The sequence below is a fragment of the Prionailurus bengalensis genome, chromosome B3, assembly GCF_016509475.1.
Source record: "Prionailurus bengalensis isolate Pbe53 chromosome B3, Fcat_Pben_1.1_paternal_pri, whole genome shotgun sequence".
Classification (NCBI taxonomy): Eukaryota; Metazoa; Chordata; class Mammalia; order Carnivora; family Felidae; genus Prionailurus; species Prionailurus bengalensis.
In genome coordinates, this window is record NC_057355.1 from 116,324,965 (window position 1) to 116,350,738 (window position 25,774).

General features: G+C 47.8%; 1 protein-coding gene across 4 annotated transcripts in view; it reads left to right on the forward strand.

Annotated features, from left to right (window-relative positions):
* Positions 1-25,774, forward strand: part of SMOC1 (SPARC related modular calcium binding 1) — a 158,748-nt gene that overhangs the window by 95,149 nt on the left and 37,825 nt on the right. For all 4 annotated transcript variants that reach the window (XM_043556462.1, XM_043556463.1, XM_043556461.1 and 1 more), the window contains exons 4-5: positions 10,483-10,582; positions 12,728-12,775. In XM_043556462.1, coding sequence (XP_043412397.1) covers positions 10,483-10,582; positions 12,728-12,775 — 148 coding nt within the window. The remainder of the gene's footprint in view (positions 1-10,482; positions 10,583-12,727; positions 12,776-25,774) is intronic.

Sequence of the window (25,774 nt, forward strand, 5' to 3'; positions counted from 1 at the left end):
GAGCACCCAGACCCCGTACGCTTGCCCGGGTCACACAGCTTGCAAGTGTAGAGTCAGGATTCAGACCCAAACAGCCTGGCTTCAGCACTTGGTCCTAACCACTGCTCTCTACTGCCTCTGTAAAGGACATTGCCATCTTTTAAAGTGATGTTGCCTAACTGCAGGTTAGGCAGGGTGACTGAGGCGAGTAAGGTCGGGAAATTGTGTCACATGAGGAATACTCAAAGGAGCCAGACATGTTTGGTTTGCACATGAGAAGAACCAACAGATGGGGGAAGGGGGATGACCAAAGCAATACAGAGAACCGACTTCACACCTTTGTGGACCACAATAAGCTTTACTGAATAGTGCCACAGAGCTGACCCAGGATCACTGAGTAAAATCTATAGTGACTCAGATTCTGACTCAAAATAGGGAAGAAGCTTTTTCAAGTAGAGCAATCCACCAATGGAATGCCTGACTCAAAGAGAACTTACCTTCCCATCCTGGGGACTGAATGGGCACCCAGCAGGGGTGCTCTTGGTGAGGGGATAGAGTGCTACTGCCCTGGGAGGGAGGTTCAACTGATGGCCTCTGGGAGGTGACCTCTACACCTTTGGATTTTGTAAGACACTAGGTAATGTTCAATCCGGGGTGGGGGGTGGGGGGAAGTCACAAGTTGGCCTACAGCAAACACTTATTAAGGAAGCTTTCAGGCAGGGCCATGAACACATGCCCATCTGGGGCCATTGCCACTCCACTGTGGGCGCACACCACAAGCCAGGAGGTGACCTGCGGGTCAGTCAACTAAGCTTTTCTACAAAATTTAAGGGGTGGGATTTTTTTTTTTTTTCATCATAGTAGGGGAAGGTGATAAATAAGAACACGAGAGGGAGATATGGAGACAGAAAAGTTTCATTAAAAGTGAAGTCAGCTGCGATCGGTAGCAAGGAAGAGGTCCACTCCAGCCAGCCACCTTTGTCCCGCCCTCTTCCTGCCCCCGTCCTGCCCCACCTCGCCCCGCCCACCCATCTTGCCCACGCTCATCAGCGCCTCAGCAATCCTCAGCTAGCCTCGCCCCGCCCCCCCCATCCCCGCCCCCATCCCCACCCCCTCCCACCCTCAGCCCGCCCTCAGCCCGCCCTCAGCCCTCCACTGGCCAGATTTTCACCCTTCTGCTCTGAATAAAGCTCCAATCCCTGTGGGGCTTTATTATTGTATATTTTCTTTTTTAAACAAAACAGTATATGTGAGTCAACTATACTGAAATAAAAGTTTAAAAAAAGAAAGAAAGCATCTTTGATAGTTTCCCCCAAATGGAAATAAAAGCGAGTAAACAAGAGGTGACATACTTGGTGTTCACCAAGCCTGGGCTATTCTAGGCACCAAACAGAGGGAATGGAGAAAATAAAGTTCTTTGGATCCCTGAAGTTCTAATACTCAGGTTTTTTAAACATCCCTTATGTGTATGCTGAGGGGATGGTGTTTAAGCATTTTGAAAAATACAAAAAATATGTGCCATATATTTGGAGGAGTAGTCTTAACTGCTAAGTAGGTACTAGTTTATAGATTTTCACCTTACTCCTACGCAGCGAAAGTTCAATTTGGAGCAAGGTTGTAGAATCACAGAACTTTTGGGTCAAAGGAAACCTCACAAGTATCTAGTTCATCTTCTCCTTCCTCTCCCTACCCTGTCTCAATCCAGGGCTCAAGACCCAGTCACCTACCTTCTGCTTGATTGCCACCAGAGACAGGAAGCTTATTACCACCAAAGACAACATACCTAATGCATTTCGGGGCAATTTATTTGGAAAGTCCTTCTCTACACTGACGGTAGAGCTATAATTTGCAACAGATGACCCCTGCTCTAGCTATAGGACTCGCTGAACCCACAGAAATCTCACGCTCCACAGAAAGATTTGAAGACAGACACCATTAAGTCCTTGTGAAATTCTTTCTTTTAGCCAACAAATATTTCTTTTTGCCCTGGCAGAAATCCTTAGTTCTATCAGTCATTCCTGTATAATGGGGATTTATGTCTCTCTTTCCTCGGGATTCAATTTGCCAAGGTCCCTCTTAGACAGAGTGTCCTTCCCAAAACCGGACACGGTATTTCAGATATGGACGTAAATAGCCCAGGAATGAAAGGCTCTGTCTCTCATTCTAAACACACCACTTCTAACAAATATCATGCTGGCAGCTCTGTTACATGAACAACACATAGAAACCAGAGTCAACAAAGACTCCCATATTTAGCAGTATTTAAAATTGAAAGGTTATCTTCCTTCCCTGCATTCCCCCCCCCCCCCCCTTTAAACTCTGGAGGAGGATGTAAATACTCTAAAAGGAAAATCCCTCATTCCCCAACATACTGTCTTCCCTAACCTGGCATAAGGTAAGAGACAGCCCCAAAGAAGAGCAGAACCTTGAAGCTCTGACCCCATCCTCCGTGCAAAGGGAAGGGGAAAAAGACAAAACCAGCGGTGCTGAGCACAAACTACTCCCTACACCGTTTTAGATGCTTTATATATCTTGTCTCACTTTGTCTTCTCAGTAACCTTCAAGGTGGGAGCCCTTAGCCCTGTATCATAGAGAGGCTCAGAGAAGTTAAGTGACTTTGCCAGAGTCACACAGCTTTTGGCAGAGTTTGGTATTTAAGCCCAGGTCATTTTGACTCCAAAGCCATGTTTTTCCTTCTGCATCTTGTTCCTTCTGAGCCAAACCTGACTAAAGAGGAGAGGGACGCTTGTGGGATAAGCTTTTCCAAACTGAGGAAAGAACAGCTCATGCTAGCCAGACTGAAAGAATTATACCATCCCTTCCCTCTTCCCTCTTTCTTCTCACTGCAATCAAACTCTCTTCCATGTGTGAAATCACCCAGACAATTTAATGCTGCAATCACTAAATCCATGAATTAAAAGACCACATGTCGTCAAAACAACTGGAACGTAAAAACTTTGGAGAGAAGTATGGTCATAGGGCTCCTCGTTCCCAAATTCCCACCTAGAAAAGTACTTGTTTCTTGAGCATTTAATGATAAATGCCAGAAAGGGTGGGGTGGGAGAAGTTTCCTTTCAATCAGTGGCTCTTGAACTGTGGTTCCTGGACTAGCGGCCGGACCGCCTGGGAATTTGTTAGAAATGCAGATTCCCCAGCTGACCCCAGACCTAATGAATCCAGAAACTCTGTGGGTGGGGTCCAGCCAGTTTGTTTTATAAGTCCTCCAGGTGCTCTAATGCACACCCAATAAACAATGTTCTCCTGCAGCTTCTGATGGAGAGAGATGTTCTAGGGGAACACGTGGTGGTCTCAGATGGCCTGGGGACTCATTCTTTCAGCCAGGGCCCGTGGCGCCCATGGAGAAACACAGCTTCTCAGAGGTCCTATAGAGGATGCGGACAAAAGGAAAGTGGGGCAGCTGGAAATCCTGCCCCGAAACAAAGTTATCAGTCGGACCAATAGCACGATGCTTAACTTTCACTGTGCATTAACTTAATCCAGAGAACCTGCTAACTGATTTGGAGCAACTGGCAGATAAGGAAGGAAAAAAAAAAAAGTCTCGTACTCCCACTGCCAAGAGTTAGACAAATATCCACATGCCTTCTGCTTTTAGTTTCATTTTTTTGCCCCCGCTGGGAAATGTTCGTGTACATGATAGTAGTCATCTCATGACAAGTTTGGGAGTTGCTACTAACAATGCTGGATCAAGCCTGTCCCTTTGCATATGGCTCACATTTTCTAGTTCACAAACGAGGCACAAAGAAAGGGGGGAAATGAAGCGACGGGGTGGGAAGGTGCTGTGCCTTGGAGGGGATCCCAGCTGTCAGTGAAGGTCCGAGGCAATTCAAGATGGATTTCTTCGCAGATAGAGAGCTGGAGAAAGCGTTACAAAAAAGGTGGGGGGTGGGGGGCGGCGGGGGGTTGCCGGAGGGAAATCATTTCAGGGAAGATTGAGCTAAAATGAGAACCTGACACTGGGCTGGAAGCAAGTCGGACTGGGAAAAGCAAGGAAACACAGCAAGGCCTTGCACCTCATTACATTGCCTTGTTCTGAAAGCGTGTTTCAGAGAACGCTAGTGCCACGAAACGCTCCCCACTCGAAATTGAGGGAGGGTCCTCCAGTTAAATAAGTTTAGGAATTGCAGCCAACGACATCTTCCCGTTAGAGCTAAATCATCATCATTTGACTTAAGACTCTGAGAAGTGGTGCAGTCAAGAAATCTTTTAATTTTATTCAACCCAGTATTTCCAAAATTATTTGGCTAGAGAACCCCTTCATCCCCAATAATTGCTCGTCACACCCCATAGAACACCGGTGGTATTCAGGACTGTATCAGAGAGGCAGGAGTTAGAAGCAGGTGGACGTGTGCAGGGGAGACTGGCGTGGACTGTTTGGGTGACAGCTGGGGGCCCTGGGTAGCAAGGAGAGCAAAGTCCAACAACAGAGAAGCTGCTCTGGGACGTGAGGTCCCACCCCTGTCAGAAGCCCCCCGAGAACAGCCAGAGGCAAGCAGGCCAGCCAATGGGGTGCAGCAGAGGCCCCCGTGCTGTCACCCAACCCACTCCCGAGACAGCCTCTCACTGAAGCTGGAGCAAGAGACTCTTCCGGCCACCTCCTTGATTTGAATATGTATCCCATCTCCCTCTCCTCTTTCCCCAAAAGAGTTCCATATGCCAGAGAATTACAAGGCACAAAGAGACCCTGTCAGTTCCCTCAGATGCCAGCACAAGGAGTCACGTCTTTCTCCTTCTCCCTTCCAGGTCTGGGGGACTGCCAGCTGCTGGGACTAGGTGCTGCAATCATGCCACCTCTCTGTCTCTGGACCTGTTTCCTCCTCTGTGAAATGTTTGGGTTACTCTGGTGATCATTAAGATTTTCCTTTTTTTCCAGCTCTCTCAATTCTGAAATTTTATGACAGTTGGGAGCCAGGGCTCCAGATTCTTGTGCTGTTAAGAACTAGCTGCGACATTTGAACAAATAACTTCTGCTTTGTGTGCCTCTCCTATAAAGGATTGGCACACAGGGTGACCCTGACGCCCCAGTGAGATCATGCATAGATCATTGGTGGTGAGTGAGGAGCCCCCATAAAGCTGAAGTGGTGTTTTCCATTTGGGGCATGGCGGCAGTGGGTGATAGTTGTCTATGTGTGTAGTCTGTTAGTCTCCTTTGTTTTTCTCATTGCTGTCCTTGCCTTCAGTCCCCTGTCTGCTTTGTCCTGTGAGCTGGTATTCGCTTTGCTCCTCTGTACTCCTCAGTTACTCAAATGCATTTGTTGAGCGTTCTAGCCTCCCACGTTCTTCCAGATGTCCAGGAGTTGGGCTAATGTTGAAGACTAACAGGCTTAAAATAATTTCACATTTGTCTTAATTTAGACAGAGGTTGACCTGAAATATACCATTGGGCTGTTTATGCAAAGGGCCTCTTGCCAAAAATATTTAAGTATATGAGTCAGAGATGAAATTTGCTTACCTAAAACACACTGTTTTAAAGTACCTTTAGTGATTTTTCTGCCTGGATGATGTATCCACTGATGCAAGTGAGATTAGTTAAAGTCCCCTACTATTATTATATTACCATCAATTTCTCTCTTTATGTCCATTAATATTTGCTTTATGTATTTAGATGCTCTAGTGTTGGGTGCATACATATTTGCCGTTGTTCTATCTTCTTGTATTAATCTCTTTATCATTATGTAATGTCCTTCTTTGTCTCTTGTGATAGTCTTCGTGCTAAAGTCTATTTTGTCTGATATTAGTATTGCTACCCTGGCTTCTTTTTTCACTCCCATTTGCGTGGTAAATATTTTTCTGTCCCCTCACTTTCAGTCTATATGTGTCTTTAGGTCTGAGATGAGTCTCTTATAGGCAGCATTTAGATGGGTTTTGTATTTTTTAACCCATTCCACCACTCTGTGTCTTTTGATTAGAGCATTTAGGCCATTTACATTTAAAATAATCATTGATAGGTATGTATTTATTGACATTTTGTTGATTGTTTTCTTGTTCTTCTCTGTTCCTTTCTTACTCTTTTGCTCTCTTTCTTTGTGATTGATGAGTTTCTGTGGTGTTCTATTTGGCTTTCTTTCTCTTTATTTTTTGTGTATCAATTATAGGTTTTGGGTTTGTGGTTACTGTGAAGTTCATATACAGTATTCTTGGTGTATAAAAGCCTATATTAAGTATGTCAGTTACATTCAATGGTATAGTTAAGCAGTGAGTAGCCTCACTTAGGTTGATGTACAAACACTTTGTGCCTCTGAGGGAAGACCCATCAATTAATATTTCAGCTTTCCCAGGTTGCTCCAGAGTGGAATAGGAGCAAATCCCATGGTTTGTTATCAATACTATTGGGCCTGGAACAACCCCAAGCTTTGAAACCTGCGTATCGAGATACTGGAAGTAGCTAATCACCTTTTCAATTCCTCTTGGCCCCGGATTTTCCCATAAATTAAGTATGAGAGTTGATTAATTTGAGGCTGGGGTGGGGGGAGTTGGAACAAAGGGGATGACCTATTAACTTAAAGCTTTAAGTTTTCAAGGGAGGAAGCCAAACTAAGTAGAATTTACATGTTGATTGTGTGTATATAAACCATCAATTCCACAGAATTTACAGCCTGGTTGCTTTTCTGCGGGAAGTTGTACTTCTCTCCTCTGAGACTGATTGAACTGTTCCTATATGAAAACAGAATTTCCCTTCTCCCACTAAAACTTTCTCAAACTTTTTGCTGACTTTAAACTACCTCTTCCCCCTGGGACTGGTCAGACTAGGATCTTCTTTGGTTTCCGTCAGAGAATCTGGCTGTGCCCTTTTTTAAAAAAATTTTTTTTAACGTTTATTTATTTTTGAGACAGAGAGAGACAGAGCATGAACGGGGGAGGGGCGGAGAGAGAGGGAGACACAGAATCCGAAGCGGGCCCCAGGCTCTGAGCTGTCAGCACAGAGCCCGACGCGGGGCTCGAACTCACAGACCACGAGATCATGACCTGAGCCGAAGTCGGACGCTTAACCAACTGAGCCACCCAGGCACCCCTAGCTGGGCCCTTTTTGAGTGTACAGATAGTTTGGTGAAAAATAACATGATGATAATAAAAAAATAGCTAAGCTTCTCTGGGCACTTACCATGTGAGCTCAGTGCTTTATTTACATTTTCTAATTTAATTCTTGCAACCACCAAGTGAGGTAAGTACAATGGTCTCCGGTTTATAAATAGCCACGGGCAGTCTGAGGCTTGGTTTGATGAAGAGACATACCCAGGCTGCAGAGGGTTGGAAAGAGAAGTGGTTAGCTTCCGTGGTGGAGCTGGTTAGTCAAGCTGGGCTACCGTCTGACTCCATGACCCATGCTTTCTGTCTCCCTGTAACTTCTTTTTCCTCAAGAAGACATCTTGAAAACTCCCCAGGACAACTCACAAGCAGCCCCTCGATGAAGAATCACGGACGAATAGCTTGGGGCTCCTTGAGCAAAGGGAGGTGACCTTGCTGGTCGCCTCCTGACTTCCGGCAGCCCGAGATCTCGCTCGGCTCCTCCGAGCGCCCGTTGCTGCGTGCCCCAGGCCTCAGAGGAATGTGACAATAATTCCTTGTTCAAGTCCAGTGCTCTGGGACTCAGCAGCACCTCCCAACCTAAGGATTTTGTAATCTGGAGTCTATTCCCGGAGCCTGGTTTGAGGAAAATGCTGAGGGCCCTGAGGAAAAAGGGTCTGTGTTTGGGCCTGTGGGCCTGGCTGGGGGCTGGAAGGCAGCGTCCCCATGCCGGTAGGGATACAATGGGCACACTCAGTGGGCATGTGGCCCTGGGGACCTGCTTCAGCCCAGAGGTCAGATTATATCCCCTGAAACAAAGCGTTGGGTTTAGCCTGCTACTCATGCATTTCGTTCACTCCTCAGTAGCTCTGGCTGGGACTCTGCATGCCTGGAAGGAGGGGGCTTTTATCCAGCCATTCTCCACGGCCTGGGCCTGCGTGACCACAGCATCCAGCCCCGGCAGGCAGCACTTGGCCAGAGGCACGACTTCCAGTGTTGGACTTTGGCGACAGAGTCCTCGCAGAGAGGGAGGCCGGCCACGGCCAGGGGAACCGTGGGGCCTTGGAGTGAGTCAGTGTGGCCGCCCAGCCCTGGGGACTGGTTTCTCCACAGGTGATTATTGGCCAGGGAGGAGAAAGCAGCCAGCCAGGCTCCATTAAAATGCTGCCACAGGCAAGGAATCATCTAGGAACTGTCCCCTGCAGGGCTGACAGAGTCTGGAGGGGTAAACTCCCAAGTCTCCAGCAGGGTTTCCCACCCAAGCCTCTGGAGGTTAGTTACTAAGGGAGCTCTGGCCCCAGAGGAGGCCGGCTTGCCAGGTGTTTCTGACACAGCTGAGAGCAATCATCACTGCAGCCACCTTGTATCCAGCCATCTCCCGTGCCAGGACTGGACTCACACTGTCTGTTTTCTTTGCCAGAGCCTCCAGGCTTGGCGACGTTATCCCCATTTCATAAATGGGGCTCAAAGAGCTAAGTCACGTGCCTCATTTGTAACTGGCCAGACCCGGATGCAAACCCAGGAATGGGTTCCTCCTATTCCATCCTTAGCTTTCTCAGAGGGTAGCACTGACTCGACCCAAGATATTGATCGGGGGGTTGAGCATCTAGGGCAGCAACCGCAGCCATGGAGCTTATGGATAGCTCCACGAGATGAAATGGGAGTGGAAAATGGCACTGGAGTACAGGCACTGAGTGTAATTTCTCTACGTGGGCAGTCAAGGTGAGCGCCTCATTGATACACAGTCATCATACTGGTACGTCCTGCGTCTTGGTCTTACCCTGATTTCTGTGGGTAGGCCTGTAGCCAGACAACCGGTCTTGGGGACAACTACAGCTTTTGGTACACACATAAGAGCTGAAGCCATTCCGCGGTTTTCTGCCTTTCTCACCCGGGCCATCGGATCTGTCTTCCGTGTAAACGCTCTCTGCTTCCCCAGTCAATGTGTATTTTATTACTGTCCATCCTTGATTCCAATTATGTCCTTGATCCCCAGAGGCACTTTTTTCACATGTTAATGTCTTTGCAGTTGGCACCCATTCTGTCATTGAGGTCTACGTTTAAAGTAGTGGGGCTGTTTAAATTGCTGCTACCTTTTTAGAACTGATGGGGACCAAGAACGGGGCCATATGATAATTCAAGCATTTATTCAACTCATCAGATGCCTACATTATGCTAGATGCTTAGGAGATAGAAATAACCAGCATGCAATCCCTTGCCTTAGGAAGGTCACAGTCTTGAGGGGGAGAGAAGGGCTCCTAATTTAAGGAGCCAGGGTGTATGGAGGATCAGAGGAGAGAAGGCGGGGAGTCGGGGACCACTCGGCGGAGAAGGTGCATCGTGAAGGGGGTGGGAATACAAAGGGGCTAGGAGGGGGTGGGGATGGTTTGGGGAATGGTGTTCTGGACCACTGACTAGTCGGAGCAGACAAATGTTGAGAATCATGAAATCCTGTGAGGCGTTTGCCGGCTTCAAAGGGTTTGCTGTGGTTCCAGTGGAGGGCACTTGTGGAGACATGGGTGTAAATGAGGTCGCAGGGATAGGCAGGAGGCAGATCTTGGAGGACCTTGAGCTCCACACAAATGAGCTTAATCTCCATCCTGAATCCAATGGCAAATCACCGAGTGGTTTTCAGCCGGGGGGGTGGGGGGGGTGATGCCCTGATTTGTGTAGAGGAGCTCCGTGTTGGGAAACGGATGGGAAAGAGGATGGCGGGGTGGGGTGGGAGGAAATGGACAGAGTGACGGCTGTTGCAAGAGAGAGAAAAGTCACCCTGAATGAGGCAAAACCCTCATTTTTATTTACTATTCCTAGACAGGGTGGGCCTGATTATGGAGGCTTGAGGTGGATCGCCCAGTGTTACAGCGGGGCCTCTAGAACCTGCAGGTGGAAGTGGCTTTGTTCTTACCTTAACCCCGTCATCTAGCGGGCAACTGCTAGTGACGTGCCACCCGATCAGTAGGCAGGCTGACTATATGAACGAACGGATGCTGGGAAAAGCTAGAAAAAGAAGAAGAGCTCACTACTTGTCGATGCCTGTTAAAGAAGAGTCCTTATCAGCCTGCAGCGGTGAATTTCCAACTTGCACTTGCCAAATTAGCTCACCAGCCAGAATTGTTTACGAGTGGATGGGGCTGTATGCCAGTGCTCGGGGGGGGGAATGTGCAGGTCTTGGTGAGAACCATCACAGGGAGGACGAAGTGGGTATATCTGGGTATGAGATAGGCTATTCATCATTCAAAGTCACGAGAAAAAAATAGGTAGGTTGTGTGGTTGTGCCTGGGAATTACACAGAAGACGCATAATCCATGTTGTTGGCCTACTGACCCACCTGCAATAGACAGTGGGGACAGAGGCTGGGTGAGAGGAGGAAAGAGCTCCTCTGCCATGGTGGCAACGCCTTGGAAGGGGTGGGAGATGACTGCTGATATGGCGACGCCAGACTTACGGTTCTCTTCCCCCCCCCGCTTCCCCGAACAGGTGCAGTGCCATACTTACACAGGGTACTGCTGGTGTGTCACCCCAGATGGGAAGCCCATCAGTGGCTCTTCTGTGCAGAATAAAACTCCTGTATGTTCAGGTACCGTAGGGAGGGGCGGGAAGAAAGAAAAGAGATGGAGAGAGACCCTTAGCTGGTCTCCTGCCTCTCGCGGGGGAACCTTTGAAAACTGGTTGAAAGACGGGTGGTGGTTAGGAGCCCTCTTCCAGGTCAGGGAGGATTCCATTCGAACATGCTGCTCTGCAGTCAGCTGGATGATGGGGTCCGTATAGGCCCATGTGTATGTATTTCTTTATTTTGAGTTTAGGTTTCTGGTCCAGTGCTCTCTTCCCAAGCATCGGCTGTGACCCCTCAAGAATGGCATATAAATTTTTAGCTTGGGTGCTCTGCTTGCTGGTGGCCTCAGGAGCACTTTATTGAGGTAGATTTTAAGACCGTATGGGAGTTCAGCATCAGAGGCTGAATGATCAACTGGTGATGTCTGTCATGGGCACACGAGAGGAGAGTGGTGGCATGATGCCATATATTTGTCCCTCCCCTCACCCCCAACAAATGTAATGTAGAGTAATGGAAAACTTTCATGACAGTGGCCCTCAATTCTGGCTGTCATCGGCAGTGCCTGGGGAATTAAAGAGCCCAGGTGTCGAGGCTCCTCCCCGTATAGTCTGATCGAGTAGGTCTGGAATGAGACCTGGAGTCCACATGTTGGCGAAGCTTCTCAGGTGGTTTTGGTGACTAGACAAGCTAGGGAATCATTGCTTTCTAGTGACCCATTACATAAGCCCATAGCATAATTAAGTTCCTTTCTATTTCAAACTCCATAAGCATAGAGACATTTTGCTCTCAGGTCAGCCTCGTGGGATTGTGCGTTTTGGATTTATATAAGCTCCACATTTTCCACTTCCATTCAGATAGTAGGGGACTTGGGAGTCACTCCCTTAATTCACTATGTGGCTCAGTCCTCATTCAAGAAAGCCTGTCCAGCCACAAGCTGCTTCCTATTTCTTCGTATCTCTGTGTATAAGGTTTTATTTATTTACTTATTTTTAATTTTTAAGTGCAAGCACATTATAAAACATTTTTCTGAAACCTATGGGAAACTCCAAGGGTTAGCAGGCCTGCCATCCTAACGTTTTTCTGTTTTCATAAAATGTATTCATTTTTCTACTGGCCCTGCTCTATAAAGGGAGCGGTAAGAAAGGGCAGTGAGCATCTACATTAGGAAACCAAGATTTGCAGGCCAAAATGGAAAGTTTACTTTATTTGTGGTTTACATGGAAACTGGAAACCTTAATTGGGGTTGGTGTGGGGCAGGGCAGGAATGAGCCCTCCTTGCAAATGACCTGGAAAGTTTCATTTAAAGCAAACAAATGCACCAGAAACAGGCCACGCAGGGGAATATAATTGAATTCTCACAAAACTAGTATATGGAGAAGGGGTATGATATGGAGTGAGAAAATAGGGATTCTTTGTTTCTCCTGGGGGTGGGACCTCTCTGCATATGCCCTTATGTGGGTGAGCTGCCCCTGCCCTGCATGTTGTGGGTTCCATGAGGAAGACAGGTGCCACAGGGTCAGGACCGCGGGATGGGTGCACGTGGCATCCTAGCACATGCAGGGCGAAGCGTTCGGCCAAACACACACGCACCACCCCCTCCTCGAGGAATAGGCCGCGTCTAGAAAATTGTTTCCATGCCTCAGACTGTTTTGGCCCATTCAGTACAATTGGGCCAACAATTTTCTACTTAATGCAGATGGAAAATCGCCGATTTCCTGCCCTAACCAGCAAGGGATGTGAATCATTGCATTTGCAGTAAGAGGGGTTTCTTTTCAGTTGGCCCTACTGAGTGGACATGGCTCAGAACATGGAGGTGGTGGGAACTGGGGGAGATGGGGAGCGAAGGTGAGGGGCAGTTATCGGAACGTCACTCACCAGGGAGTTATGTAGATGTGGAGTTTTATAAAAAATCTGGTCACGGCTGTTGCCTGGAAATCATGGTTCACCTCACCGGTACTGTGATATCAGTGACATTGATGTTAAACAAACCCCACTTGACATGTATGTATGTACTAGCTTTGTATATAATGTCCCTAGACGTGTATACAATGTATGTATATACATAACCAACCACACGCTCATAACATGAGGCTTTGCCAGCTCTTTGAAAGAAACCAACAACCACAATGCATTCTGAATGTCTATGTTTTTGTTTCCCTTTCGCCCAAGGTTCAGTCACCGACAAGCCCTTGAGCCAGGGTAACTCAGGAAGGAAAGGTGAGTAGAGTTTTATGCTCTATCCAAATGTTTGCTTCTAAAGCCAGTCCAAGGAGAGTTCTAGACAAGATGGAAGGAGCCTGGGTGTAAGCTAAAAGTCCCCCACAGAAAACCTCCATTCTTATTCTGGGCTTCCTCCTAGAAGCACCGGAGGTAAGTAAGGCTCGTACCGTGGTGGGGACCAAGCTCGCAGACGTTCTGAGGGATGGGAGTGAGTACGGCATACAGAGCTGGCAGGGCCCCTGAGAATCTTGGTTCCTGGGCAGTTCAGTCCATCAGCTACCACGTAGCCGGCATTACGCCAAAAAAGACGATGAAGGCAGGCATGTCCAAGTCTGCCCTGACCCTCTTGCTTTGGAAAGTCGGTTGAACATTTTTTCCCTTCCCCGACTCTCCTTAATAATTCATTGTTCCAGCCCATCTGGATTTTCTTCGCTAAGACTAGCCTGGCTGCACGGGCTTGCCACCTGGGCAGCCGTTGTCTTGGGATTCCCAATCATCCTGTCTTTAAACTTGTGTCTTGTTAAGTCCAGCGGGACAGTGAAGCCTGCATGTGCACATCCGTGTCACCCTGTTGGCCTATGGTTTTTGTGATGCACGCAGCACGCTTTCCCCCAAACAACGTCAAATAGAAAAATGTAAAACACCATGACAAATCAAGAGAGACGCCATGGAAGAGAGGATAAAACTTTATAGTTTAGTGCCCTTAATGGCACGGTGTTCCCGCCTTTTGAACAAAGGGCCTTGCATATTCATTTTGCACTGGGCCCTACAAATTATGTGGCTAACCTCAATTAAGGCATTTGTCTGAGTGCTATTTAGTGGAGCCGCCGACATGAGGAACAGGTCCCTGGGATATGCGGACCATAATTTCCAGCGTGGAGGACACTAAGTTCCACCACCGCTTACCTTCAGGACCACACACACACACACACACGCACACACACACAGCTTGTAGCTGCATGCAGAACAAGTATCAATTTCACTGTGTGCGCAGGCACTCTAGAACCTCCATTTCGGGCTCTTGGGTAAAATCCAGACGGGGGATGATTGCATCCGAATCTGGGCCTCGGGAATTTCATGTTTGTAAATGCCCATGTGGAGAGCCGGGCCTACAGAGGATCAGTGTGAGGTTCCCCGGGCTTGTCCTGCATGTGCTGTCACGAGGAGACTGAGGCAAGACCCTGGCCCCCGCCCCGAATCCTTATTCCATGGGGGTGGGAAGAAGAGGCAAAGTCACCCTGCCCGATTGCGGGAAACGAGAATCTGGAGAGCCTGCTGCCCCCCAGTGCAGGTGCTCCGAGAAGTCACGGAAGTGGAGCATAGTGATACCACTAGAAAACGTGGACTAATGGGCCTTCCCGCAAGCAGGAATGAGTAAGTGGGTAAAAAGAAGGGAGCAAATGCCTTTCTAGGTCTCTCCCAGGACAGGGAGAGGTAGCCGTGTGTGTTGGTGGTTCCCTTTTGGGTGGGAAAGTGGGAGAAGGGCGTGAATCATTCTTCCTGCAAAGACCTGAACTCCCCAACCCTGTGAATGGCATGCGCCCGTCTATAGTTTGCTGGAGTTGGAAAGGGGAGCTGCCTTTAATTTTGCTTGTTGCAACTAAAGACTTCAGGAACATCGCCTCTATCCTGGGGCATGAGGTCATGGTAGTAGAAAAAAACGCTTGGCAATCATGTACAACATACCACCCAGATTTTCCCCACCAGAGAGAACTGAGGGCATGAGGCTGCATGAAGCCCCCACACTGAGAAAGGCAGACGATAGGATTTTAGTTCTTAAACCGCACAGAGAAGTACTTTCCGGGTTGATGTGGCTTTGCACCCAATGGGCAACAAAAGAAACAGACCTGTGGTCATTGTGGCCTCCTGGTGATCCGGCTGGAAGAGTGCAGGGGACCCTGATTCCTCCAGGGATGGTGCAAGGAATAGGCGTAGAGTCTGACGCCTCCTCTCAGAGACAAGTTGCTCAGTTTCCAGCATTTTGTTCCCCTACTCCAGATGGGTTCCTGCCTCCCAGATGGCTCTGCGGAGGCTTCCTCTGTGGTGCAGAAGCCCAGTGGGGGATGCTAGGACTCGCTCATCTCTGGAGACTTGACTTTTGCCCATAGCCTCTCCTTCCTTCTACTTTGGAGGACCTACATAGGTGCTAACCCTCTCCTCTTTGTCTGTCGTAGGCCGTGCAGAGAAAAGCAGGCTCAGGCCACCTGTAGGAAGGGCCACCTGAAGCCACACCTGTCCAGGAAGCTGGGGTTTGAAGGGGGACAGGGTGCGAGAGGGCATTTGTAATATCCTGTGTCGGCCGCTGAGGTCCCTCTCTCGGCTGCCACTTAAGAATGGAATGTGCTCCGAAGGGCAGCAGGTGGGAAGACACAAAGGCCCCTTGTCTGAGCTGGTGCCCACACGTGGGGTCTCCTAGACGGCATCTCCCGGGAGCTGGAGCTCACAGCCCTGAGGCCTGTTGCAGAGATGCGAGGCCTGGGCCCTTGTGCAGAGTGAGGGGTACAAGCCAGGCCCCGGGTCTGGGTGTGAGAGTGGTAGGGGGTGGCAGCGGGGAGCGGGGGTTGAGGGGAGAGGCGCAGGCCCAGCCTTTCCTCTCCCGCCCTCTTGCCTTTTGGAGCCCGCTCTGCCGACAGGGCTCGGAGGGATCGGTTCCCTCTGCCTGGAAGGAATGAAAAGGTGTATTGTGCGAAGAAGGAAGGTCTGGTTGCCAGCCAGGAATTAGTCCTGCGGAGGAGAGGAGGAGAAGGCCGAGCAGAGGAGGCTGGGGGAGGAGGCTCAGAGAGATAACAGGAGGTAGGGAGGAGGGAGAGAGGCCGGGCGGTAGCGGGTCACAGGCGGCTGGCCCAGACAGGAGGCCTGGGTTGCGGCTCCTGGGTCCACAGGTGTGAGGCCCGAGGGGAGAAGTGGGGGAAGGAGGGAGGGAGGCGCTGTTATCTTACCCAGATGCACGTGCTCTGGGAGGGGAGGAGGGTCAGAACTTCAGACTATTTACTTAATCCCTTGGAATGTCCTTTCCTCGCTCTGTTCTTTGGGCCCCTTGTGTTTCACGGACCCCTTTATGGGCACATGTGTGGTAATTAACACGTGCAGTGTAGGTCCCGGGCCATGTGTTTGAGTTTCAAATATCCATTGATCTGGGGCACTCCCATCTTGGCTCCCCTCCCCTTCTTCTCCTTTGGTCCTTGCCCTTGAAGAGTGATGCGGTGGGGGGGGGGGGGTGAGGGGGAGCTGGGGGGGCACACGTGCCTCCACATGTGTGTTATTGGTGCTTCAGAGGACTATCAGAAGAGAGGAAGAAGGCCGCCCTTGAGCTCTGACAATCTGCTGCTAAAACAGTTGGAGGCCGCAGAAGCTGAGGTAGAGATAAATTTTTGGTTTCAACCGAAGCAGGTCGAAGGACAGCTGGGCAGAGGCTGGGAGGCAAAATGCGTTTAGAGATCATGAATTTACCCAGAGCAGATTTTCCCGGCCAACCAAGGCTTGCAGATTTTCCCGAGGTGCCTCTTTCTGGGGTCTTGATGCTAATGAAAGTGGACGATTTGGGGAGCTTCCAGGATTGCTGAATACGGAGTCAGGGACTGGTCCTGGGCTTGATTGCTTGTGAGGTGCAGGAGGGGAGTTCTCAGCCTCTAGGGGGTGAGGGCCGGAGAGCATTTGTAAAATTCTTTCTGCCAGTTCTCGGGGAGCTTTCTTCTGTGCACCCAGGACCACGGAGATCCCGGGCTGGTGCTTCTGTGCACAGCGAGTGAAAGTTGAGGGCCGTCAGGAGTTTTCTGCAGTTTGAGTATTTCCTACTTGTAAGAGGTCTAGGATTTAGCTGTTTAAGGAAAGTGAGAGAAAAATGAAAACATTAGCAGGCTCTGCCTGCATTTTCTGCACAGCCTTCTGTACTTGTCAAGCCAGTGTTGGAGAGGGGCAGTACTCCCAAAACCCAACCCACCTTTAATTTGTGGAGACTTGTTATTCCCCCTGAGCTGCTCTATACTGTGTGCTCTCAGTAAACAGTGAGTCACAGTTATTTGTCGTGGGTCCCTCTCTGCATCTCAGTGTTTAGAATCTTTCACGGAGCCTGGTCTACAGGTTGGTGCCCGCTCAGAGGACCTATCGCTGCGGTGGTGGATGAAGCAGAGCTCTCATTCAGGGCTGAGGGATGTGCTTAGGGCAGGGTCTGGCAGTCCCCAGACAAAGGGGACTGTGTGGCCTCCAGCCTTGGCCCTCCTGTGGTCGGCACACCTAAAGGAGGTTCACCTCGCCATCCTGAGCCTAGCTGAGGTGTGCGAGGCTGGCTGTCTCAGAACATTCCACAAGCGGAGCATCGTTCCTGCTCAGATGACTTTAATCTCTTCCCAGCTACCTCTCTTTTCTCTTCCCCCAGCACTGAAGGAGAGGCTGGGTCAGTAGTCGACCTGTCAGCATTGCCATCAGATGGCAAAAGTCTGACTGCCCACTGTCTGGGGCTGGATTTGATTGGAGACGGGCAGCTGCTGACCTCTAGGGGTCGGGCCTCTGCTCACATCAGATTTCCCCAGGGAGAAGCATTCTCTCTGATACGGTGCCTGCTGAAACAGAACTGTGTCTCGGCAGCTCCAGGCCCGCGAGAGGCGGTTTTTTGCTCTCTGCATGTGTGTTGCCGCTGTTTGCTGGTGTCCCGAGCCGCCCTGACCAAGCCTGGCACCTCCGTGTACCGGCTTTGTGGGGTTCGGTTGCAGAGGGGTGTGCCTGGGTGTGTTTGAGCGCTCATGCATGTGCTGTATCTCTTTCCTGCCCCACCCCCCAGTTGGCTCATGGCACTCAATCCCAGCCCTCCATCTCAGTCCCTATTCTGGGGTCTCTGAAAGAAAGCTATGTGTGGAGGCTACTAAACAAAGAGTTTGAATCCCTGCCATATCCCCACTTCCGAGGACCAGAGAGGAAATGGGGTTTAGGCATCTGGAAAAGCCTCCTAGTCATAGATCCTTATGAGTCCCTGGTGTTACTAGTAACCTTCGGGGTATCTACTTGGCTTCTTATTCTTTTATTCGGCAGATATTTATTGAGAGCTTCCTAAGTGTCAGGCTCGTTGCAGTCACTGAGGACCCAGTGACAAGTAACATGATGAGAGTCCTGGCCTTACCCTGTGGAACCATTCTAATGGTTCTTAGCCTCTTCTTACAGAGGTTATCTTCAGATGGAGGTAAAGCCTCCCAGGGAGCACAGACGTCTAGATGTTGGGAAGCTGTCACCTGGGCAGGGAGGCAAAGCAGGTGACCCCTTCAAGCAGCCCTGGTCGGTAGTTCCCATGGCCAGAGCCTCTCAGGAAAGGCCCTTGGAGGAGGCTGCCTGGGATGAGCATGGCCCACTCACAAGTTCTTGATCCCTCTGCCTGGTGCCTTTGTGGGGCCCCCCAGAGTGCAGGTGAAGGCTCAGAAATTGTCAGGCCATCGAGACTACACTGTCCCTTGACTGAGTGAGTTCAGTTTCAGGCGTGGCCCAGCAACCTGGATAGAGGCAGGGATTTCAGCCAGTGGGTGCAAAGGCCTCAGGACCATGTCTGAACCACTTATCGCTAGCTCTGAGCGCCATGGAGCTCCCAGGGGAGGGGCGGCTCTCAGGTCCTCCTCTCCCAATTTTGTGACTGCTGAAAGAAAACTGAGATTCAAAAGCAGCTTGTTGTAAAGTTTCTACGGAAAGGCAACGGAGCTAGAAGAGGTAAAACAATCTTGAAACGAAAAATTACGTGGGAGGGACCATTCTATCTGATTTTTTTAAAACAAAGAGATCTTTAGTGCTTTACTCCTCCATGTCCCATTATGAATTTCCAACTCATACTTCCCTGTGTTCTTCTGAACAAATGCTCTGACCTCTCCCCTTTTAGATATGTTTGTTTCATTTCCTATTTTAAAAATGACTTTTTTTTTTGAGCGCTTTTAGGTTCGTGGCAAAATTAAGAGGAAAGTGCACAGATTTCCCATATAGCCCCTGTCCCGATAAAGGCACAGCCTCCCCCATTATCAACATCTGCACCAGAATGGCACATTTGTTACAATTAGTGAATCTTCACTGACATATCATTATCACCCAAAGTGCATAGTTTACATTAGGGGTCACTCTTGGTGTTTTACTTTCTATGGGAATGGACAAATGTATAATGACATATATCCACCGTTATAGTATCAGAGTTGCTTCACTCTTCTAAAAATCCTCTGTGCTCTGCCTGTATATGCCTTTTCACCTCCACTCCCCACCCCTGGCAATCCCTGATCTTTTTACTGTCTCCATAATTTTGCCTTTTTCAGAATGTCACAAAGTTGACGTCCTAGTACTCTGATTAAGACTTATACTGCTGTAGTAATCAGGACAGTGTGGCCTTGGCCAAGGGATAGACACAGAGATGAATGGAACAGAGCAAAGAACCCAGGCCTGCACTTCTATGGCCAACTGACATGACTAAGGTGTACAAGTAGTTCCAAGGTAGAAGGCACCACAGTGACTGGACATCCATAGGCAAAAACAGAAAACCCCAAACCTCACAACTTATACAAAAATTAACTCAAAATGGACCTCGGACCAAAATGTAAAATGTAAAAACTCTTAAAACTTTTAGAAGAAATCACAGCTAGGTGAACCTAGAGCTTTTGTGTCTTAAGAACAACTAACACATGATCTAAGAAATTGACAAATTGGACCTAATTGGGGTTAAGAACTCGCTCTGAAAGATCTTGTTAAGAGAACAAAAAAAAAAGTACAGACTGGGAGGAAATACTTACAAACCACATATATGACACAGGACTTCTATTTAGGACATGTAAAGAACTCTCAGAAACTCAACAAAATACACGAATAGACATTTCACCAGAGCATCTATGCAGGGGGCAAATAAACGCACAAAAAAGATGCTCAACATCATTAACCAAAAAGAAATGCAAAGTAAGATCATGATACGGTATCACTGCGCACCTGTTAGAAGAGCTAAAATAAAAAATAGTGACAGTACCAAAGGCTGTGGTGAGACTGGGTCCTTCATGCATTATTGGTAAGAATGCAAAATGATACAGCCACTCTGGAAAATACTTTGGAAGTTTCTTTACAAAGTAAAGAACTAAACATCCATTTACCATATAGTCTGGCAATTGCACTCGTGAGCATTTATTCCAGAGAAAAGAGAACTTGCGCGTACACAAAAACCTGTGCGGGGGCGATCACGGCAGCTTTACCTGTAGTAATCAAAGAGGGAAACAACGCAGGCATCCTTCAGTGGGTGAAACACAATGGTGCCTGTACGACTCGGCCATAGGAGGAAATACGACTCAGCCATAGGAGGAAATACGACTCAGCCATAGGAGGAAATAAACCGTCGGTATGCACATCTATGGCTTGGATGGATCTCAAGGGCATTACGCGAAGTGAGAGAAGCTGATTTCCAAAGGTCATATACTGCATGATTCCATTTGGAGAACATTCTAGAAAGGACAAAATTATAGAGACAGAGAAAGGATTAGTGGTTGCCAGGAGTGAGAGATGGGGTGCACGAAGGGAAGCGTGATTATAAAGGGATAGTAGAGGGAGATCTTGGTGGTGATGAACTCGTTCTGTGTTTTATTGATGGTGGTTACACGAATCTGCACATGGATAAAATTGCATAGAATTACACCCCCCCCCCCACACACACAAATGAGTACGTGTAAAACGGGTGGAGTGTGAATAAGCTCTGTGGATTTCACCAGTATCAATGCCCTGACTCTGATATTGTACAATAATGGGGCTACCTATATAATTTCAGGTTACCTATATATTTATGTTAACTATAAATATGTTACCCTTGGGGAAACTGGGTGAAGCGTACTGTATTATTTCTGCAGTTTCCTGGGAACCCATCATCATTTCAAAATAAAGAGTTAAAAAAATCAGCACAGTTCTCTTAGTGCACCCAGCTCTGAACTGACTTTGCCACTGGTGGCTCCTTCTCCCCCCTCTCCCCGCTCCACTCCCTCTTCCTTTTTCTCCTCTTCTTCTTCCATGTCTGGTCTATTTTTTCCACCAGCATCATGTTTTTACTCTTATTCATGGGAATGTGGAGCTTGAGGACTTAGGGAATTGTTTGCAAAAAGACCACTTTAAGCTTGTTTTTACTTCATTTGGGAGGGAGTGTGCAGGTGGGTAGATGGAATGCAAAACATTGATCTCTTGCTCTGGAAAGGACCTGAAGGGCCCAGATAACCTCTGTTCTCAAAGGTCAGGATTAGGAAAGCTCACAGTACATTTCTGAGCCTTGTGGTCATGGGACATGCATCTTAGGAAATGTTGAAGTTGACTAAAATTCCATCCTCCTCCTGGTATGATTTGGGCCAGTGCCTTACAGGACTTTCGCAAACAGGCACTGTTGTCTCCCTGTGATGCCCAGATTTCATCATTTCAACTTCTACACAAGGTCTCTGAGTCACACACTGAAGGGGTTGGTGGCTCTGGTGTAAATGTGGTCCCTTCAAAAGCACGAACCTTCCAGTTCCACCAGGCTGAAGTTTATCTCTGTGTCTTTGGAAAAGATGACCAATGGCAGCCTAAAAAGAATTCAAGAGGGAGCGTGACCCATGATGGACATGGTTTGGGCAGAGCCCAAGAATCCAAGGGGGACTTGGGATCACTGAGAGACCTTCCGAATCTCAGGAGGGGGGTGGTGATTTCTTTTTTCTTCATTCTCCAAGGCTCCTCAGTCTCAGAGACCCCAAGAGATGCCATTAATACAGATTCCTCCTCTGGCCCCTTTGACACATTTGCTTTTGAAGGACCTGGAAGAGAAAGCTCTTTGTATGTGGTCAGAATAAACTCATTGTACACCCAAACAATTAACTCCTCAATGGACTTGCCAGCGCCTTGAAAGGCGCGGCCCTGCTTCCCTGGACCTCTTGGGCTCTATTCAATCCCTTAAGCACACCAATGTTTTTGAGTTTTTGTTTTGTTTTGTTTGTTATTCTGAAAAGTCTTTCGCTGAGAATAGTCAGAGCGGATCAACATTGTCCTCAGCCCGCATTTATCTCCACTTGCCAGCGAGTGTCAATCAGGAATCAAAAAGCCAAACAGAGGAGGCTTTGAACGGTGTCATCGGGGGTCGAAGTGACTTCCAGCTGTCTGTGCGTGGGCCAGGCCTTCTCGCAGGGCAAGGAATAGTGCTGTCACACAAACCCACTGTCTGGACAGCCTTGCAGAGCCCGTGTGGGGCTGTAACTCTCTGGGGCCGCACCTCGAGGCCGAGGCATGGCTGGGGGTTGAAGAAATTGCCAGGGCCCTGGGGCTGGGCCATTTCCACTGCTGCTCACTCCCTTGGGGCTTGAGCACATCACTTTCTATCCCCAAGACTCGATCTCTTTTTATCTGCCTGGTGGCTTCCTCTGTGCTGGCCAGTGGTGAGAACAGATGAGGAAAACCACCTGCCAAAAACTCGAGTGTTGCAAAATGTGGTACCATTATTGCTGATCTTGACGGTATCCTTGAGATGTTCTGTCAGGTTTGCCTCATTCATTCATTCATTCATTCATTCGTGTAAGCTTGCCTTGTTTTTTTAATTGTTCTATTTTTTTACTTTTTTCGTGTTTCCAAACTTACTTTTTTTTTTTTTTCTTTTTTTGGCCTGGAAGAAAAGTGATAATCTTTGAATTGGCTTTTTTTTTTTTTTTCCAGTGTTCTCTCCTCTTCTCCTTGTTCTGGAAGAGTATTGTGGTATTAAAGAGAACTAAAGTCTTACTATTTGAGGTCCAAAAGAACCACCGACAATGAGCATCAGGCATCACATGGTCCTGTGCATATATGTAAACTGAGATTTCAGATACATTTTTCTTTAAAGTACATGGGAAGGTCTCCACCCAGATTAAGAATCACTGAAATAACAGCACTACCTCCCCTTTTGTTTTTACAGCTTTATTGAAGCATAATTACATGCCATAAAATTTACCCATCATAAACGTCCAGTTCACTGGATTTAGCACAGAGCGTTGTGCAGCCGTTACTGGTGAACATTTCCATCGTTCCAAAAAGAAACCTTGTACCCATTTATAGTTATAACCCACTGCCTCCTCCAGTCCTAGGCAACTACACAGCTGCTGTCTATCTCTATGGGCTGATCTTTACTAGGCATTTCATAGAAGTGGAATCATACAATATGTAGTATTTGCACATGGCTTATGGCTTCTTTCATTTATTATAATGCTTTTGAGGTTTATGTTGTCACACGTATTAGTAATTCATTCTTTTTCATTGCTGAGTAATATTCCATCATCTGGATATACCACCATTTGTTTATGTGTTCACCAGTCGGCAAACATTTGGATTGTTTCCAGTTTGAGGCTATACACATAATGCTGCTATGGATATTGGCATACATGCCTCTGAGTGGACATGTTTTTCTTTCTCTTGGTTGGCTTCTCAAGAGTGGAATGTCTGGTAGAATGATAAGTTTACGTTTAACGTTTTAAAGAAATTGCAAAAACGGGCACCTGGGTGGCTTAGTCTGTTAAGCGTCTGACTTTGGCTCAGGTCATGATCTCATGGTTCGTGAGTTCGAGCCCTGCATCGGGCTCTGTGCTAATGGCTCAGAGCCTGGAGCCTGCTTCAGATTCTGTGTCTAATGTTTTTTAAACATTAAAAAAAAAAAAAAAAAAAAAAAGAAATTGCCAAACCGTTCTCCAACATGGCTACTCCACAGCAATGAATGAAGGTTTCAGTTTCTCCGCATCCTTGCCAACATTTGGTATTTTCTATTTTTTTTAATTTTAGCTATTCTAGCAGGTTCATAGTAGCACCTCATTGTGGTCTTAATCTGCATTTTCCTGACAACTAGTGACGTTGAGCATCTTTTCATATATCCATTAGCTGTCCATGCATCTTCTTTGGTGAAATGTCTATTAAAATATTTTGTCCACTTTAAAATTAGGCTGTTCATCTTCTAACTGAGCTGTAAGGTTTATTTTTTTTAATTAAAAACTTTGATAGGATTTTAATTTTGTAAATCCAATTTTAAAAGTAAGTGGTTGGATAAAATGGTTTATTCTCGTGGTATTTATACCTTTAAAGTCCTTGCTCATACTTAGTGTCCTAAGGCCTTTAAAGTCCTTACTCCTGCACAGTATCCTGAGACTGGGAAGGCAGGCATACTTCATTTTTAGAAGAGGATATCCCTGCCCAGAGAAGAAAAGTGCAGGGTTCAGTTTTCAGTTTATGGGATGTAAAGCCAGAATCTGGAGTGTGACCCCACTAGAGACTGGGGAATTGAGTGGAAGCTTTTCCCTCTCCCCGGGGCCCAGTGTGGGACCTGGTATTGTCCCAAGGCTTGCCAGGAAGCAGCACTGATGTGGACCTTGGACCCAGGCCTTGGACCTATGTTTGGTAGAAGGGTGCGCTTGTTTGCTGGGTTGGAAGCCAGGTGCCCAGGTGCCCGGAGATGATGGTCAGAGGGTCCTGTTGGCTTTGGCTTGGCTTCTCAGCCTTTGGGCAGCTGAGTTTCACAGGTGGCTCCCCTGGCGGCAGGGCACTTTGTCTTCTCTCACTTCATAAAGATTTCCATCTAGGGCCTCCATTGTGGCAGCGCAGCTGTATCTCTTCACCCTTGGTGACCCTACGCTGCAGGAAGATCCACTCCCTGCACGTGGCTTCATGCGATGTGGGCTCTGGGCCTGCATCTGGGTAATCGCGGAGGTCCTTGGCCTGCAGAAGTGCAGAACTTCCCCCGGGAGACTGGAAACACTTCTTCCTCTCCTTGAGCAACAGACCTCTGCTGATTGCTACACCAGATGGGCAGTCCCAGACTCTCATCTGGATGATGGGCGAAATAAGCAGAATGCTTTCTCTTATCCTGCTCCAGAGAGAGTTACAGCTCTTGGAATACGGGAGGATTTTAGTTGAATATGAAAATGCTGCATGAACCGCTTTTCACTTGGGTTCTCACCGTTGTCCTCCTGGGAATGTTTGGTTTCTCACTTTCCCTTTGTTGCCCTTAAGACTTCTAAAGTGAAGCCACCCGGTGTGGAGAGGCTGAGCACACCACACTAGGCTATTTAGACTGTGAACTCTGCATCCGGCAGGAGCAACCAAATGTGCATTGCAGCTGCCAAAGACTTCATTCAGTGGCTCATTGAATTCAATGGAAAGAGGTGTTAATAGAGTCAGGGGAAGTGATGCTATTAAACAAAATGATATTGTGTGGTGCTGCTCTGTGTTTATTCTCCCTCAATGACTTCCAGATCAAACTTCCACAGTTTTGCATCAAAAGATGCCTGTTCAGGACTCCAGTGTGAGGCAAATAAGATGTCCAGCTAGTTAACTCCTCTCCCTCTGCTATATCTCATTCCCTGGAATGATTGTCACATAGTTGGGGATCGCCTTGGCCCCTGTCGGAGTGGGGTCTTGGTGTCAGCACAGGGGAATAATAGCAGGGTCAGGTGTCACACAACTGTCGGATTGCTGGCCTCAGCCTCCAGCCACGATTAGGGTCTCTATAGCTCTCCAGTCTTAAGATCCCAAGGGTGGGGTGTTGGTGCAAGAAAGGGATCAGAACTCTGTGTTCTTCCTCCCTCCTTGATAAGATGCAGGGAAGTCGGCCAAAGGTCTCGGGAGCTCCAAATGGTGGAGGGTTGTTATTACGGGTGATCTGACTGGCGTCGCAGAGACTATCTGAGAACTTGCATTCTCCATAGTTAATGAAATAGGTGAAGGGGATTAAGAGGTACCACCTTCTGGTTATGAAACAAATAAGATACGGGGATGTAACGTGCATAGGGAATATAGTCAATGATAGTGTAACAACTTGGTGTGGTGACAGATAGTCACTAGCCTTACTGTAGGCTGTATGCTTGAAACGAATACAATACTGCATGTGAATTATTCTTCTGCTAAAATAAACAAAACCGAAAGCTTAAAAATAAGAGCCATTGGCAAAACAAGCAAGCAAATAGAAATAAATGACTGATTGAATAAAATGACAACAAAATAGTCGATGCTTGGAGAATAGAGTGTTCGGTTGTAGAAGAT